This window comes from Rhinatrema bivittatum, chromosome 4, assembly GCF_901001135.1.
Source record: "Rhinatrema bivittatum chromosome 4, aRhiBiv1.1, whole genome shotgun sequence".
In the NCBI taxonomy this organism is placed as follows: Eukaryota; Metazoa; Chordata; class Amphibia; order Gymnophiona; family Rhinatrematidae; genus Rhinatrema; species Rhinatrema bivittatum.
The window spans coordinates 427,174,464-427,192,848 of NC_042618.1; the positions used below are offsets into that span (position 1 = coordinate 427,174,464).

General features: G+C 45.8%; 1 protein-coding gene across 2 annotated transcripts in view; it reads left to right on the plus strand.

The window, feature by feature from the left end:
• Positions 1-17,072, plus strand: part of LOC115091271 (cullin-associated NEDD8-dissociated protein 1-like) — a 124,973-nt gene extending 107,901 nt beyond the window's left edge. The window contains exons 13-15 of one of the 2 annotated variants that reach the window (XM_029601423.1): positions 12,194-12,470; positions 13,143-13,250; positions 13,593-13,734. In XM_029601423.1, the coding sequence (XP_029457283.1) occupies positions 12,194-12,470; positions 13,143-13,249 (384 nt within the window). In that variant the 3' untranslated portion in view covers position 13,250; positions 13,593-13,734. Of the gene's footprint in view, positions 1-12,193; positions 12,471-13,142; positions 13,251-13,592 lie in introns of both variants that reach the window. The other variant, XM_029601422.1, reaches the window with a different exon arrangement.
• The last annotated feature ends 1,313 nt before the right edge of the window (positions 17,073-18,385 follow it).

Consider the following 18,385-nt stretch of genomic DNA (forward strand, 5'->3'; position numbering starts at 1 on the left):
GCATTCATGTTCAATAAGGGAAACTGATAAAATGAGACATTTGGTCAGGAAGAAAATAAAAGGATCAGTTGCAAGGGTTAAATATTCTTGTATGAGATGTTGTTTAAAAATACCATTTTGGAAGCAGAGATAAAATGATTTTCACCATTAAAATAGGTTTAGTGAAGACCCAGTGGCTGCCAGTATGGTTATATGGTGCTGTGAAAGAGGCTACAAAAGCCAAAATGGCGTCTTTTAAAAAATGGAAGGCAAGTCCAAATGAGAACAGGCACTGATAAGGTAGATTGAAAACATTAATAAGACAAGTCATAAAAGAATATGCCATTGAGGCAAAAACATATAAAGATTTTCAAATACATAAAGAAACAAGAAGCCTGTGAGAGAGTCATTTGGACCACTAAATGATTGGGGATAAAAGGGGTGAGAGAAGACAATTACCATTATCCCAGGACAAAGCAGGATGCTAGTCCTCACATCATTGATGAAGCCCTGGTACGGAAAACTTTCTGTCAAAGTTTCTAGAAACTTTTGACTGGCCCTGTGAGGCCACTGAGCATGCCATGATATTCTCTGCCACAGACGTCTCTCTTCAGTCTTCGTTTTTCCGCGCTGCTGTAAGCATCGCGGAGCAAGGAGCCTTGTGAGTTTTTCTCACAGTGTTTACTGACTAAAAAGTCATTTATTTCTCATTCTTTTTCTCCCACAAGGGATCTCTCTCAGATTTCCACCAGCTGGTGAGTAATCATAGTCTCGTTTTTACTCTCGGAGTAAAAACTTTTTTCTCATAATTTTTTCCCTCACTTCATCGACGGCTGTCAATTGAAAATGGCTACCAGTTTTAAAAAGTGTCCTATCTGTAATCAAGTGTGTCCTTTGTTTGGAGGGAAAACATGATGTCTCAACCTGCCCTAAATGTGCAGAGATGACTCCCAAAGGAAGAAAACTTCGCCAAGAGAAGATGGAACATCTTTTTCACCTACAGCTTCTGCCTTCTCCCTCAACTTCAACAAAATCGTCTCCGGTCGGAGTTTCAAAACGAATTATATTGAAAAAACGTCATCCAGAGGGGTCCGGAGATCATCCATCGACATCGACAAGGTCAGTAGTCGAGCACCGACCGAAACATTGTCTTAGACATCGGCACACATAGACTCCAGCGGCGCTTCTCTCCCCGGAGGAACCGACCGCTAAGCGGCTCAAAGTTCAGGAAACACCGCTACCCTCAGCGCCGGGGCCTTCACCTTCCGAAGAGACACCAATAGTCGAACCTCCACAGGGCTCTGTGGAAGGGGTATCGACGCCTCCACCGCCACCGCGTTCAGCTGCTCTGCCTGCACCAGCTGTTCCGCAGGAATTGTCGGATTTTATCCAGCAAGCGGTGCTCCAGGCCCTTAAGGAGCAAATGCCTATTCCTTCGCTGATGCCGGTTCCTGAACCAATGCCGGTACTATTACCGAAGCCGGTGACTACACCAATGCCGACGACTCTGTCGATGCCGGTACCCATACCGATGCAGACGATTCCGTTGATGCCAGTGCCTACACCAATGCTGTCCAAAATAATGCCGGCACGACCATCGATGACATCGATGACATCTTCGATTCCGGCCCCGATACCATCGATGCCAATCTCACCTGGGGACCCAGGACATCCAGAACTGAGACTATATCAGTTCATAATGAAGAGATTTGATGAAGTAGTCGGTGCTCTTCCTCCCAAGCCTGGAAAAGAAAAGCCTGAAGGAACACCCTTCGATGACCCGCAACCAGGTCCTTCAGGGCTTCCTCATCCGCCTAGATCTTCTCCAATATCTCCACCTAGAGAAGATCCATATGATACTTGGGACGAGGGACACACAGACACCTCATCTGAAGATTTCATGTCAGATCCTTCACCTCCAGACCCAAGGAAGAAATCTCCACCGGAGGATTTACCATTTACCAATTTCATCCAGGAAATGGCTGACACCATACCTTTCACCTTGGTGACAGAAGAAGATTCACGGCAACAGACATTGGAGGTTCTCCAATTTGTAGACCCTCCAAAGCAAGTAGTAGCCATACCTGTCCATGATGTCTTCTGGACCTACAACATCGGCTTTGGGAGCATCCATGCTCAGTGCCTACACAACATATTTGGTGCAGTCTGCTCCTGGCTACCAAAAGTCACAGCTTCCACACCAATCAGCGGTGGTAGAATCTGCTCTAAAGAAGTCAAAGAGGATAAGACCACATTCCTCAACTCCCCCGGGAAAAGATCACAGATTCTTGGATTCCCTGGGAAGAAAGGTTTTATCAAGGAGCCATGTTAAATTCTAAAATATCTTCTTACCAATTATACATGACTCAATACCAAAGAAATCTGTGGAAACAGATGCAGGAGTTTATACCATCATTGCCACAACAACATCAGGAAGCAGCCCAAACAATTATTCACAAAGGGCTGGAGGCAGACAAGCACGAGGTCCGTGCTGCTTATGATGGCTTTGAAACAGCATCTAGAATGGCTGCATCGGGTATAAATGCAAGACGTTGGGCATGGCTTAAAGCCTCGGACCTCAGGCCTGAAGTCCAGGAGAAATTGGTCGACCTCCCATGTCTTGGTGATAATCTTTTTGGTTCCAAGGTACAGGATGCAGTTGCTCAATTGAAAGAGCACGCAGAAACCCTGCAACAACTCTCATTGATTCCGCAGGATCCGGCTACACAGTCAACTCGTAGGCCTCAAAGGAAAGAACCTTCTACCAACAGAGGCAGTATTACCCTCCAATATCTAGGAGCAGATCTTCTAGGTCACAACAAAGATCTCAGCCCAGACAACTTAGGGCAGCTAGGCCTCAACCTCCGCCACAGATGGGGACCGGCTGCTGGCTTTTGAGACCTTTCCCAGAGACCGAAGCCATCTCTCCAATTCTCATCCAGAGCTTCTGGTAGGAGGTCGAATATCCTCCTTTTACAACCATTGGTTACAAATCACAACAAGACCAATGGGTACTTGCAATAATATCTCGTGGTTACCAACTCAATTTCCTCTCAATTCCAACAGATTCTCCTCCGAGACCTCTTTCTCTAAGTGAAAATCACATAATCCAATTACAAGTAGAATTATCCACCCTTCTGAGAGCCAGAGCTGTAGAGCCAGTGCCCCAGTCTCAGCAGGGCAGAGGATTCTATTCCTGTTATTTCCTCATTCCAAAGAAAACCGGAGGCCTATGCCCCATCCTAGACCTCAGAAATCTCAACAGATTTGTAAAGAAAGAAAAGTTCAGGATGGTTTCTCTAGGCACCATGCTTCCACTTCTTCAAACAGGAGATTGGCTTTGTTCTCTGGATCTTCAAGACGCTTACGCTCACATTCCAATATTCCCTCCTCATCACAAGTATCTGCGTTTCATGGTGGGTCATTAACATTTCCAGTACAGAGTACTGCCATTCGGACTTGCCTCTGCTCCCAAAGTATTCACCAAATGTCTGGCAGTAATAGCAGCACACTTGCACAAGGAAAGTGTCCATGTCTTTTCCTATTTAGACGACTGGCTCATCAGAAGTCTATCTCAACAGGGAGCTCTGGCTTCTCTCAGTCGAACAATTACTCTACTTCACTCCATGGGTTTTCTCATCAATTATCAAAAGTCCCATCTCACTCCGTCTCACCTGCTTCAATTCATAGGAGCAGAATTGAACACCATCCTCTCAAAGGCCTTTCTACCAGGGGATCGGGCAGGCACCCTTTCCCTATTGGCAAACTCGCTACATTCAAAGAAACAAGAAACAGCTCATTGGTTTCTAACCTTACTAGGCCACATGGCCTCCACAGTTCATTTCACTCCTACGGCAAGGCTCGCCATGAGAGTAACCCAATGGACATTAAGATCACAATGGATCCAAGCCATTCAACAACTGCATTCTCCAATTCAAATAACCCACCAGCTACGTTCGTCTCTGCTATGGTGGGCGAACAAAGACAATTTGCACAAGGGCCTACCCTTCCAGCAACCGATCCCACAGATAACTTTAACTACAGATGCATCCACCTTGGGTTGGGGAGCTCACATAAACAATCTCCAAACCAAGGGGACTTGGACAAAACTCGAAGCAACATTTCAAATCAATTTCCTGGAGCTTCGAGCTATACATTATGCGCTGCATGCGTTCAAGGACTGCCTTTTACACAAGACTGTTTTGATCCAAACGGACAACACAGTAGCCATGTGGTACATCAACAAACAGGGAGGTACGGGCTCGAATCTCCTTTGTCAAGAAGCTGCACAGATTTGGGACTGGGCCCTAACACACTCAATGTTTCTCCGGGCCACTTATCTGGCAGGCATTCACAATGTACTGGCGGATCGACTCGGTCGTCTGTTCCAACCACACGAATGATCCCTGGATCCCTTAGTAGTGACCAAGATATTTCAACGTTGGGGACAACCAACAATAGACCTCTTTGCATCACACCTGAATCATAAAGTGGACAAATTCTGCACTCTGTACAGACAGAATCACCAGCAAGCCAAGGATGCCTTTGCTCACCCTTGGAACTCAGGCCTTCTATACGCGTATCCTCTGATACCGCTCATAACCAAAACTCTAGTGAAGCTACAACAGGACAAGGGGTCCATGATACTCATAGCCCCATATTGGCCTTGACAAGTATGGTTTTCCACACTTCTAAACCTCTCGATCAGGGATCCAATTCGCCTGGGTGTAGCTCCCACTCTCATAACTCAGGTTCAGGGTCGGTTGCGCCATCCCAACCTTCAATCCCTATCCCTGCCAGCATGGATACTGAAAGCTTGATTTTACAGCCACTCAATCTTTCAACCAATGTATCTCAAGTGCTTATAGCTTCACGCAAACCTTCCACACGAAAGAACTATTCTTCGACATGGAAAAGATTTACTTTGTGGTGCAGGCAAAAGAGTATTGATCCCTTCTCCTGCCCCACAACATCTCTATTAGACTATTTATGCCATCTTTCAGACTTTGGTCTACAGACTTCATCCATAAGAGTACACTTAAGTGCAATCTCAGCTTACCATAACAAGATGGGAGATGCACTAATATCCATACAACCTCTTGTCAGCAGGCTTATGAGAGGTTTAACTCAACTTAAACCACCAATTCGGCCACCAGTCACAGAATGGGACCTGAATCTGGTCTTAACAAGACTCATGCGTTCTCCTTTTGAACCCATGAATTCCTGTGATCTTAAATTTCTCACATGGAAGACTGTCTTCCTCATAGCCATTACATCGGCTAGAAGGGTTAGTGAGTTACAAGCACTTGTCACGTATTCAGCATATACAAAATTCCTACATGACAGTGGTTCTCCGTACACATCCAAAATTCCTCCCCAAGGTAGTTACGGAATTCCACTTGAACCAATCCATAGTTTTACCCACATTCTTTCCAAGGCCTCATTCTCACCTAGGAGAACAGGCTTTACATACCTTGGACTGTAAGTGTGCGCTAGCATTTTACTTAGACCACACTGCAGTCCACAGAAAATCCACTCAGCTCTTTGTATCTTATGATCCAAACAAACTGGGTAAAGCAGTGGGTAAACATACTCTATCCAACTGGCTAGCAGATTGCATACAGTTTTGCTATGAAAAAGCAGGCCTTCCTCTCCAAGGGCGAGTAAAGGCATATTCAGTAAGAGCGATGTCAACCTCAGTAGCACACTATCGTTCAGTGCCAATCCTTGACATATGTAAAGCAGCAACATGGAGTTCTCTTCACACCTTTGCAGTTCATTACTGTTTGGACAAAGAAGGACGACAAGATTCAGCCTATGGACAATCTGTCTTAAAGAACTTGTTTCCAGTTGAATCCCAACTCCTTCCACATCCTACCTGCTGTGATCTTCAGCTGCCTCATTTCAACAACAATACTTCAGTGCTGCTTCACTATAAAATGACTCAGCCTCTAGCTTACTAATCAACCATATGTGAGGACTAGCATCCTGCTTGTCCTGGGATAAAGCAAAATTGCTTACCTTGTAATAGGTGTTATCCCAGGTCAGCAGGATGTAGTCCTCACGAAACCCACCCGCCACCCAGTGGAGTTGGGTCCGATTATATTTATTATTTTATTTTTGCTAAAGCTTATTGCTACATACGAGACTGAAGAGAGACCCTTGTGGCAGAGAATATCATGGCATGCTGGGCATGCTCAGTGGCCTCACAGGGCCAGTCAAAAGTTTCTAGAAACCTTGACAGAAAGTTTTCTGTACCAGGGTTCCATCAATGATGTCACCCTTATGTGAGGACTACATCCTATCTCATTGAGGGATGAGGGCCCAAGTTACTTGAGACATAAGATGAAATGGCCCTTGCACTGTCTGGCACATTGCTAGCATTCCAATCATCTGCTCTGTTACACTTGCAATCTTTTACAGAATTGCCTAAAACATTGTCATGGTCTTGTATATTTTCACTGATTGGCCCTCAACTTTGGAATAAGTTACTTTAGTTTTGGGGCATGAACTCAGTTGAGGCTCTCTATAAAGGACCTAAAACTTTTTTCTTTTTCTAGCTTATTAATTTGGTCTGGATAATCTAGTTGTTTTAACTCATTCCCCTGATTTAATTTAGAGTCTGGATTTAATTTTTGTTTCCTCTTCTAGTCGAACTAGTCAAGACCAGAGGATTATGCACACCCACCAGCAGATGGAGATTGAGATCAACAGGCTGACCGTTGGCACCCCTATACCTCCATGCTGCCATCAGCCTGCCAATATTCTCTCTCTAGCAGATGGTAGACGAGCATTCTCTGCTGTGGACTACAGTCTGGCTAGGCCGAATAGGAAGATTGCTAGTGACAGACTAGCTTTCCCTCAATTGAGCGGGCTCTGCAGATGGCACTGGAAAGTTTTGCAAGCAGCTCCTGAAATGACAGCCTAGTGCAGTGGAGCACAGCCTGGTTGCAAGCGAGGTCTTCCAGATTGTTTCTTCTTTCTGACTTTTCTAACTGGTGGCTCAGCTCCTGCTTTGATTCCTTTCCCTTCCTCCCTAATATTTCTCCCCCATGTGTTTTTCTCTTCCTCCCCCACCTTTTCCACTGCTTGCTCCTTGGGAAGCCTTCTTTTTTGTCAAAATCATTTTTATTAGGGAACATGCGCCGACAGTTTCAACAGCCTCAATAGAGGCAAGTCAGGCCAACCAATAACAAAAGTAGAAAAGCAACAGAACGCAATAGACGCTGGCATACAAGTAACCATACAAATGTGACAGCATTTCTCCCTTCTTTTCCAATGGTTATCTACCCCCCACTCACGCCTCCTAACACCCAGCACAAACACTCACACCCTTTCACTCAACCATCCTTCCTGTAACTCCCTACCCCCCCCCCCCCCCCCCAGGAGATGGTGTTAGAACCAGCAATAGCGAAATTAATTGGCTACAATAGCAACAAATCATTAGCACTGGGAGACCACATTTATGTCCATACATTTTGGTATCCATTATTTAAAAGTTGGGTTTGTATATCCAGAGGTAGTAAGTCAAAACAAGTAGTCCAGTGAGCCACAGAAGTAGCATCCAGAGTGCGGCCCGTTGAAAGGAGATTGAGGCGTGTCAGCTGCATAGTTATCGCAAGTTTAGAGTACCAGGCTCTCAAAGTTGGTTGCGTCGTGGGATCAATCCAAACAGCTAATATCAACTGGCAGGCCAACAAGATAGCAGTACGTCCAAAACGTCCAGCAGTAGCAGTATGAGGGGTAATATTACTGCGCAACCCCGACAGCAAGAGCTTCCCTGATCTCAAGATATGGGAAGTAGTGCAACGAGCCACATGGGTCAATACGCCATCCCAGAATGACCGAAGGGTCGCGCACTGAAATAAGCGGTGTGCCAAGGTGCCAGGTACAGTACCACATTTTACACATTGGGGTGAGGGTAACCTGCCCATTTGGTAATGGCGAACGTCATCACAGACAACGTGATGCAGGATCCGAAATTGCAGGTCCCGCAGGGCATGGTCTGGCACCGTGGCATTTATGGTTTTGAAACATAGCAAAATGTCTTCAGCAGAACAAGGTCGCCCCCAGGCTTCCGACCAATACTCCGCCAGGGCCCGCAGATGGGAAGGTTTGCTGTTTTTTTGGCTCAATACACGCCATCCCCTGATAGAATTATGTAGAAGAGCAGTATCAAAAAATTGATGGGCAAAATTAGACTCCCTACGGAATTCTTCCTCTGTCCATTTGAACGTCTGGATGTAATGGCGAGCTTGAAGATAAGCAAAGAAGTGTTTGGAGGGTAGCGTGTAGGTGTGCGCCAAAGTGGCAAAATCCTGCACCACTGGAGTATCCGGACAGTAGAAATGAAAAATGAATGGCAGTCCTTTTTGAAGCCAACTTTGAAAACTTGCCCAGCAGTCCAATCCAGGCGTGAATTTCTTATTACCCAAAAGTGGCATTAACAGAGAGGTGAGGCCGGATAAACCCACCTGCTGACGAAGCCAACGCCAGGCTTGTCTACAAGGCTGCAATAATTCCTTGGGGACAGTCAATGTGCTGTAAGTGGCTGTATCTGCCTGTATCAGATACAGCGGAGACCACGGAGCGGTCATACTAATTAGCAAATTATCTTCACAATAAGAGTACTGGTCCAATATCCACTCCCCCACAAAGCGAAGCTGGCATGAAGCATTGTACATTCGGATGTCAGGCATATTCAATCCCCCCTTCTCCTTTGAGTGTATTAAGACAGAATACTTAAGGCGTGCCCGCCCCCCTACCCACAGAAAGTTTTGAAAAGATCGTTGTAACCACAGAACATCCGCACGTTTTAACCAACAAGGTAGCATGTGGAGCTTATAGAGCAATTTTGGTACCAATGTCATTTTAATCAAGGCACAGCGCCCAAATAGGGACAGCGGCAATTTATGCCAAGCTTTCAGTTGGGCCCCCAAGTCTATTAACGTTTTCTTTATATTAAAGGTGTCTAACTCATTCAAATTTCTGGGGATCCAAACCCCTAAATACTTTAACTTTTCCGAGGCCCATGCAAAGGGAAACCCACTTCCCCAATCCCGCGCCATAGTAGGTGTAAGCGCTAAGGCCTCAGATTTAGCATAGTTAATATTTAAACTGGCAATCCCCTTAAAGGAGGAGAAGTGTTGAAGAATCACGGGGACACTCTGCTTGGGTTTACCCACAAACAACAGAATATCATCTGCAAACAACGCCAGCTTTAATTGGTGCCTCCGTATACGAAGGCCTGCAAAGGTGGGATCGGAACGTAATTTAATCGCTAGGGGCTCAATAGCCAGTACAAAAAGTAGTGGGGACAAAGGACACCCCTGACGCACCCCACAGTGTAAAGAGAAAGGTGTAGTCAGTGCGCCATTAATGAGGAGGCGCGCTCCAGGGTTACTATACAAAACCTCCAACCATGTGACTATATTTCCCATCATGCCATACTGGCGTATACTCCAAAACAGGTAATCCCAGGAAAGCGAGTCGAATGCCTTCTCGGCATCTAGACTCAAAATTAAAGCATCTGTTTGCTCATAGAAACTAAGTGCTGCAATGAGCCTATGGACATTCTTCACTCCCTGTCTACCTTTGATGAAACCTGTCTGGTCTGGATGTATCAGCGTGGGTAGTATAAGGGCTAGCCGAGCTGCCAGGACAGCCGCAAATATTTTTAAGTCGCTATTTATCAAAGAAATAGGACGGTAAGAGCCTACATCGTGGGGGTCCTTCCCAGGCTTAGGGATGAGGACAATAGTAGATTGGTTCTCAGAAGCAGTTAAGGAGTTAGCATGTATCAAGTCATTAAAGTAGGGAGTCAAAACGGGCAGAACTGGGAATTTCAATATTTTATAAAACTCGGGCCCCAGGCCGTCAGGCCCCGCTGCCTTCCCCAATTTCAGGGTGTGGATGATAGCATATACTTCGGCCTCCTTAATAGAAGCGTTCAACACCTCCAGTTGCGTTGAGGTTAATTGCGGCCACTGGAGTCCCTGAAAGTAGGTAGCCGCAGCTTCCGCAGGACTAGGTTTCACCCCATAGAGGGTTTTATAGTAGTCTAAAAACCGATCCATAATTGCATCCGGTGCAGTTAAATGGGTGCCCTGTTTATCCCTGACACTCGTGATGAGAGACTTTGGTCTCCGATTACGAACTAAGTTGGCTAACATTTTACCGGGGCGATTGATCAAGGAAGTGATCATGGAAGCTTATGTAGAGGTAGGGAAGCCTTTACCCCTTCAGGTTAAAGCTCATTCCACTAGGGCTCAGGCAGTATCCTGGGCAGAAGCTAAGCTACTGTCTCCCGTCAACATCTGCTGAGCAGCTACGTGGTCTTCCTTGCACACCTTCTCTAGGTTATATCACCTAGACCTCCAAGCCTGAGAAGACACAGCCTTTGTGAGGGCAGTGCTAACTGGACCACAAGCAGCCTCCCGCCCTGTTTTGGAGTAGCCTTTGTACATACCATTGGTCCTGAGTCCATCTGGCTACTGCTAGGAAATGGAGAAATTACTTACCTGATAATTTCGTTTTCCTTAGTGTAGACAGATGGTCTCGGCATCCTGCCCACGGCTGCCCATGAACAGTGCCAAGTAATCGCACATGAATCTCGATCCCAAAGAGATTATGGGTAAGCCATCACCCTCTCCCTAGATCTGGGCATCTATAATATTGCTGGGATTCAGTGGTTGAGTACAGTTAGTCACCAGTTTTAATCAAGTTCTTTTATTTATTTATTTATTTAAATTATTTTAATATACCGATGCTCAAGACAAGTCTTATCATACCAGTTTACAGTAGAACGAGGGGAAACCATTTAACTAACTGAAAGAAAGTTACAATGAACAGGGAGTACAATTTGGGATATTTAAGCGAGAGAGAAAAAAGTTTAACAAAACGCACCTAATAGTAATGCAGGATAGTACAAATTCAATTGATTAGCATGGAGAGCTAAATTAACATTTAATATAAATAAGTAATTCGAGCATAACAGATTCCTTTAGATACTTGGCTGCGGAGGCATCATACCGGGGCGATGACCTGGGCCAGGAACGGGGCAGTGGCAGGGGAAGTGGTTATAGGTGAGGAGGAAAGGTATTGGGAGCAGAGTAGGCTACATTGCTAGTTGAGTAGTGTCTCATCAGGGGAATGCTTGTGAGAACAGCCAAGTTTTCAGTTTCTTTCCTAAGGAGAGAATTATTAAATTGTATTCAAGTTTTTCAATATTATGTCCACAATGGCTTTTGAAGAGAATACTGGAGGGCTGAGGTCACTGCAGAGGTATATCTAGGGTGACATCAGCTTTGAAATCTGGCTCCGTCTCCATCTGTTAGCTGGGGAGCACATAACCCATTGGTCCTGAGTCCATCTGTCTACACTAAGGAAAACAAAATTATCAGGTAAGTAATTTCTCCATTAGAGCAGCTCACACCATGGATTGGATTGCCAATAAGTTTCCTGTCCTGCCCAGTTCACAGAAAAAGCTCTGCCAGTTGATTTATGTTCCATCCCTTTTTATTTTTTCCTTTTAAACTTCTTAAAGGGACCCAAATACCCTGAAGTAGCACAGATAACCATAAAAGCAAAGGAATATTTTCCTAAATAAGGCTTCTTTCAGGAGACAGGAGGGATCCACCATAGGGAGGGAGAAGATGTCAGGGAATGAGGGAGACAGCCTGCGTGTCAGGATACAAGGCAAACAAGGATCACTGACCCATCATCTCTCTCTTGAGCCTGTTCCACCAGAGGGATGGCCGCTATGGCAGCATTTACTACCAACAAAGGTCTGATTGCAGGTTGGACTCCCCAGTCATCTGCTGGAGACAGAGAATACTGAGTTGACAGCAGGTGGCATACTTTCCTAACAATCCAGTAAAGCTCTGCCTCCATCTACTGGTAGGGGAGAAAAATCCAATTTTCTGGACTGATTTGGGGGGATGATAAGGAAACAAGAATTTGCAAGTACTGCCAGGCAACCTGAAGTGGCCACTATTTAGAGATGGATGCTGGACTCAATAGACAATTGGACCAGTCTCAGCATGGTATCTCTTTTGAGGGGGCACATTTCTTTGAGTTAGTACCAAACCAATGTCGAATCAGTACTGACCCAAGCGGCAACATGCTAATGCTGTCTCGCTGTGACCTGCTGACACACTGAACTGTAGGGGTGAGGTTGTGTACGCTGCTGACACATATTCTTATTTTGCTACAGGTGGAGATGGGACCTTTTAAACATACAGTGGATGATGGGCTGGATGTGAGGAAAGCTGCGTTTGAGTGCATGTACACATTATTGGAGAGCTGCTTGGACAGGCTGGACATCTTTGAGTATTTAAACCATGTGGAAGATGGACTGAAGGACCACTATGACATCAGGGTAATCTGTCTTTCTGCAGGCCTGCTCTGGAGAAGGATCCTGTGCATTCAGACACAGACTGCCATCCAAGTTCCCAAACTGGCAGACAGAGTGAGGAGCCAAAGTGTGGCAAGTGAGGGTGAACCAGAGGAAGAAGAGAAAAGTGCCTAATTTGTATTGTACACAGGGCCAGATTTATATATTTGGCACCCATAGGCAGTGGGGAGAGATGTTGTTGATGCCAATCCCTCACTGCAGCAAAGTCCTCTTCCTTACCTCTGAGCTGTAGCTCTCCTCTACCCCAACTCTTGCAGTAACAGCAACATTTTAAAAAGGAAATTTTGCATGGGACCTTCAGCCTTGCATCATGCTCTCAAGGTCCTGCAGTGCCCTTCCCCCTCCTTCCACACGGGCTTCCTATTTCTATGGAAACCCGTGTGAGGGAAGGGGCATCACAGAACCTTGAGAGTGCAATGCAAGGCTGGAGGTCCTGTGGTACATTCACTTTTTAAATTATTGCTGCTAGTACAGGAGTTCTTAGTGGAGTGCCGTGGCTCAGTTGCAGGACCAGGTAGAGGCATGGGAGTAGGCAGCATTCTAGCCCAGGAGGCAGTTGCCTAATGTTGCCTATCCCTAAATCTGGGCATGACTGTTCTCAATTTGTTTTGTTCAGTTATTTCATGCCCTGTAATGCATTTCACTAAGACTTTGTGACATGTCTACCATGTGCATCACACTGCCCAGAATGTCCTAGGTCAGCTTTTGAAACCCATCCATTTCAAGAATATTATCCTATGTCTCCTAGATGCTGACATTTATTATGCTGGCCCGGTTATCAACACTGTGTCCGAATGCTGTATTACAAAGATTGGACCGTCTGATAGAGCCCCTGAGAGCAACCTGCACCACTAAGGTATCTCAGAGTAGAGTTTCTATGATACAGCTGTTGACCCAAAAAGTAGCAGCTATTGTTAAGTTCTGTACTGCTAACACTGAATGCCATTTTCTGTGAGGCATGTGCTAATGAGACACTATGGGCCTGCAAAAAATTATTATAAATTAGGCACACCATAGTCCAATAGCTTATTTCTCGTGATCCTGTTAAATGCAGCTGATGCGATTAATGCTGTTTGCACCTGAGAGGGGGCTATATGTTTAGTAGTCATAAAATTGTTTAGACTGTGACATAAATTGATGTGATACTAAAAACAGCAAAGCTGAATCTGCTAAGGTGCCCTCTCATATCTGTGTGCAGGTAAAAGCTGGCTCGGTGAAACAGGAGTTTGAAAAGCAGGATGAGCTGAAGCGCTCTGCGATGAGAGCAGTGGCTGCTCTACTTACCATCGCAGAGGCAGAGAAGAGACCTGTCATGGCAGAATTCACATCTCAAATCCGAGCCAATCCGGAAATGGCCTCCCTTTTTGAAAGCATTCAGAAGGATTCAACATCATTAGCCGGCATGGAGTTAATGGACACCACCTAAATCCTGGCTTTCTATGGCTGCTTCAATGTGTGCAAAGCTACTGGAGAGAATATTACAGCTCCAGCTTTTGTGCCAGACTAGAAATGCATGCTTGCAAAATGTGACATCAGTCATCACTGTGGTATCATGCTGTGATGTCACAGGTGTGATTCTAAGATCATAAGAGCCACCCACGCAGCAGCCAGAATGGAAAACTTATCAGCATGCATCTGTTAGGCTCAGGATTCTTATGTAGTGGAAAAAGACCAATCCTCCCATCGGATTGGAGATGCAGCCTCTGACTAAAAGGACTGAATTGCTCCTAGGGGTGGTCGATGCAGTTAGTGCTCTGGCATGTGGTAATGCTGCTAACTTATCATTTAAAGGGGGAACTGTTTGGTGTCAAGAGTGTTTTTTCAGGCTTGCCGTCACCTGATGCACAATGAAGGCATGCAGTTTGCATTACATTCTGACAATGTGTGTTGCAGATGACAGTTGCTGTAAAAGGCGTGCGCTAGCTGAATCTGTTACATTTCATGCACACTGCAGACCCTGGGCTGCTTTTTGCAAAGGATGTTGCACTAGCTTCTGTCTCTCGGTTCAGTTTCGACCCCTTCCTATTATATAGTATGCAAAAGCATAAATAATTGCTGTCTTGTTGCAAACTAGAGGTGGTGGTTCTTTCACCAATTGTTTTATAAAGATGTTTGGGATCCTGTATGATGAAAGGTGCTGTGAGTCTGCATTTGTAACACAGAAAAAAAGCCCCAAACAAATCTTTCTTAAAGGGGGTGGTGGGGGAAGTAGGGTTGAAGATGTTGATCGATTGCAGCATCCACTGTTTCTAATAACAGCAGCCTTGCTGTACGCACAAAGATGGGTTATACAATTCTGTCCCAAACAGCCCATTTGGAATCTTGATCTTTCTGAACTGGTTGCCATGTGGCCAGGCCACCATGCAACCCACTGCTGCTCAGATCTCCAATTTGTTGCTCTTTGAGGTGCTGAAAGGCTGATCTGTATTTACTCTCCAGTTGCCACATTCATTCTTTGGGATGTCTAATCTTCCAGTTTAAAACTTCTTTAGAAGATGTGCATACAGAATTTTGATGCTTATGGGTGCAGATATTAGAACATGAAGTGGACCTGTGCATGAAGCTACAAGGTTCCTAAAGACAGGGGCAATGGAGGGACCACACATTAGAGCTTTCTCTGTGGCATTGCTGCACGTAGGTTTGTGAGATTAAGATTACACTGCAAGTGCAGTTTCAAAGCATTGTGATTGTATCTGAAATTCATGTTTGTGGATTAGTCCTCCAGTACGTAAAGCTTACTGCAGAATCTGGATAAAACTGGGCCTGATTTTCACCTTCTTGCTCAGACTATCACATTTTGGGGTGTTTTGGTTTTGTTTTGGTTTTTTTTATCATGGGCCCTATTGCAGTTCTTCCTCAGTATTCAGAGCCCAGTATTGTAGCAAAAACATAGTTAAGTTTTTTAAGGGCGGCACACCTTAATGTAGAAATATAAAGGCAGTTTTTCTCCCATTACATCCAGGCTCCCTTGTTCAGTCTCTTCAGTCAGAGAGCATGCTTGCAGCTGAACTTTGATAGGTATACTTGAAAATAATTGTTTTAATTTGCTTGGCATTGAGCAATAGCTTTGTACTCAAACCTCCTTTGAACATAACACTTCAAGTGGCTTATTGTATTGACAGTTCAATATTTTAAACCCTGTCTTAAAACCCCAGTGTCAAAAACTGGCATGTATTTCTGGCCTTGCAGCCATTCTGTAGGAAGGAATGCACTGCTTCTTTAAGTCTTTAAAAAAGAAAAAAAGAGGCAGCTCCTGTCATGTGAACATGTTCTGTTGTCCTAATCGTGCTCAGCCTGTTCACTGCTTTTGCATTTAAGCTATTGAGTTTTGTGTGTGTTGGGGGGGGGGCACGGAGATTTGCTTGTATTCCATATAATCACACAGATGGAGATAAATGTTGAGAAAGATGGGTAAAGATATAAATATCATCCTTTGTGCTTGCTTGCTAATCCTTATTTAGCTCTGTTGATTAGTTGGTTTTCACCATTCGCATAGGGTTGATCTCTTCAGTTTGATACTTCATCAACTCCAGAAAATTACGCAGTCCTCTACCTGAATATCATATTTTTTTGCCCTTAATTCTAGTTTTAGATTGTTGTACTTTAGTGTCTTCTAATCTACACAGTAAACCCACACCTTTTTTCTCTGCTGCATGTCCAAAACCCATGGCAGCCTGGCAGTCATCTTTAGCTTTGGCATTCTCCATATGTATGAACCCACTGAGGCTGCTTGGGAGTAGAGAAAACTAAATTGCTTACCTGTAATTGGGGTTCTCTTATAATGGCAGGTCATTACATTCACACAACCCACCCATCTTCCCTGTAGATTTTCTAAGCTTTCCAAAGAACGAAACCAGTGCCTTGAGCAGCTTTGGGTAGTATGGCTGCCCCAACCAGGGTAAAAGTAGCAAACATTCTGAACTAACCCAATCAGTGTGAGTTCACGGAGGCTGCTTATTAGAAAGCCCTAATTAGAGTTAAGTGCAATTCTGTACCAAGATTTCTTGAGCAATGGGAGAATTGTATTCTGATTGCTACAGGGTATATTCCTTTTAGCTACTCTTTTAGAAAGTGATATTTTTAAGGGTGTTGTAGCAAAATTGTAAAAGCTAAATGAGTGCAGCATGTAACCCTGCTTAAGTAAAGTTCCCTGTACGTACCCGGATCAGTCCAGACTGTGAGTTGAGCCTCCTGTCCAGCAGATGGAGACAGACTAAAACTGAAAAGGGTATCCTATATCAGGACAGACCCTACCCTGCAGCCCTTCAGTATTTGTCTGTCTCCAGCAGATGGATCAGCTCACCCTGCGGTTCCCTGATCTCGGCTTCTTAGCCTTTTCCCAAATTGGGTAGATCTATCTCAGGATCAAGCAAGTACTTTTTCGTTTGTTCAGAATAAAAAAATAAATAAATAAATAAAAAGGCAGTTGGCTCTGGTTTTCTATTTTTCAGGAGACAGTCCTGTCTCCACGCTCTTGTGGGGCTTAGGGGGGCTTTGCCCCTTGTGGAAACATAGCCTAAGCCCCTGTTCCCGGTGATCCGTGGGGGTGAAACTGGTAGACCAGTCACTCCCCCCTTCCCTGGCTGCCCTCAGTTTGCCAAGGAAGCCCCCCTAGGACAGTTCCCTTTGGGATCCTGTCTTTCTCAGTTTTACTTTAGGCTGTAAAAAAAAAAAAAAAGGTTAAAAACAGCAAACCTATTTCTACAGCTTTTCAGTCGTCGGGGGCTGGCAGCCAGGGTGGTTTGGGAGAGGAGCGTGCAGGGTTCAGTCTGCTGCCTCCGCTCCTCTCTGCAGCACATTTTCAGCTCTAATTACAATCAGCTGATTTCCCTGCTCTTCGTGGCTTTTCTTCATTGATCATGCCGCGCTCTGCTGTCTGTCGTGTGGAGAGCCCTCGCATGCTTACCGGGGGATGAAGGGTCCTCTTGGGGGGGCGCGTTCAAATTTAGCCCGGGGTCGCTCTTCTAGTCGCATGGCCAAGCCGTTCCCGGGTTGGCAGACCGCAGGAACGGCGGACATTTTGGGGGTTTCTGCAGCTCCTAATTTGGAGCTGCTTGGCACTGACATCTGATTTGAGCCCTGTGAGTCCCGGCTAGGCAGCATTTTTCTTCAGAATTTGTGCTCCTTATGCATAAATCTTATCTGGCCAGCTTGCAGGAGGAGGAGGATTTTTCCCTGGTCCCCCGCCGGCCAAAGTTCCACGATTAGACCCCCCCTCCCACTCCCGGAGGGGCAGGGGTCTGTTTGGGTGCAGGTGGTCTCAAGGGCCCCCCCTCCCGGACCCTCCAGCACCCCTGGGCATTCCTGATCCAGATCAGAGTCTGGACGTGGCGGAGACGCTTCCTCCTCTAGACAGGGATGATCCTAGGGTCCTCCGGCTTTTTCACAAGGAGGAGTTAGAGCCCATCATTCCTTTTGTCCTTCAGGAATTAGGGATCGAGGGCCCCCCGGCGGATTCCCTGATGGCCGCGCTGCCTAAGCATATGGACCCCGTCCTGGCAGGACTTCGGGCTCAGGCATCGGCTTTTCCTTTCCATGCTATGCACAAGTTGCTGCTCCTTCGGGCACTGACATCTGATTTTTTTCGGGAATGGGAAGCTCCCGAGGCGGGGCTCCGCGTCGGGAGAGCCATGGACAAGCTCTATCCGCTCCCGGAGGACTGTTTGGAGATGCTGAAAATTCCCACGGTGGATTCTTCAGTCTCTGCTGTGACCAAGCACACCACTATCCCAGTGGTGGGTGCTACGGCCTTGAAGGACATGCAGGATCACAAGCTGGAATTTCACCTTAAGCGCATCTTCGAGGTGCTTGCATTGGGAGTCCAGGCGACTATTTGCAGCAGTCTCATGCAGCGAGCAGGCCTTAGGTGGGTTCAGCAATTACTCGGCACCCAGGACCTCCCGACCGCAGAGGCTGAGAAGGCTGAGCGGTTGGAAGGAGTCATTGCGTATGGGGCGGATGCTCTGTACGATCTGCTCCGAATCCAGGCGA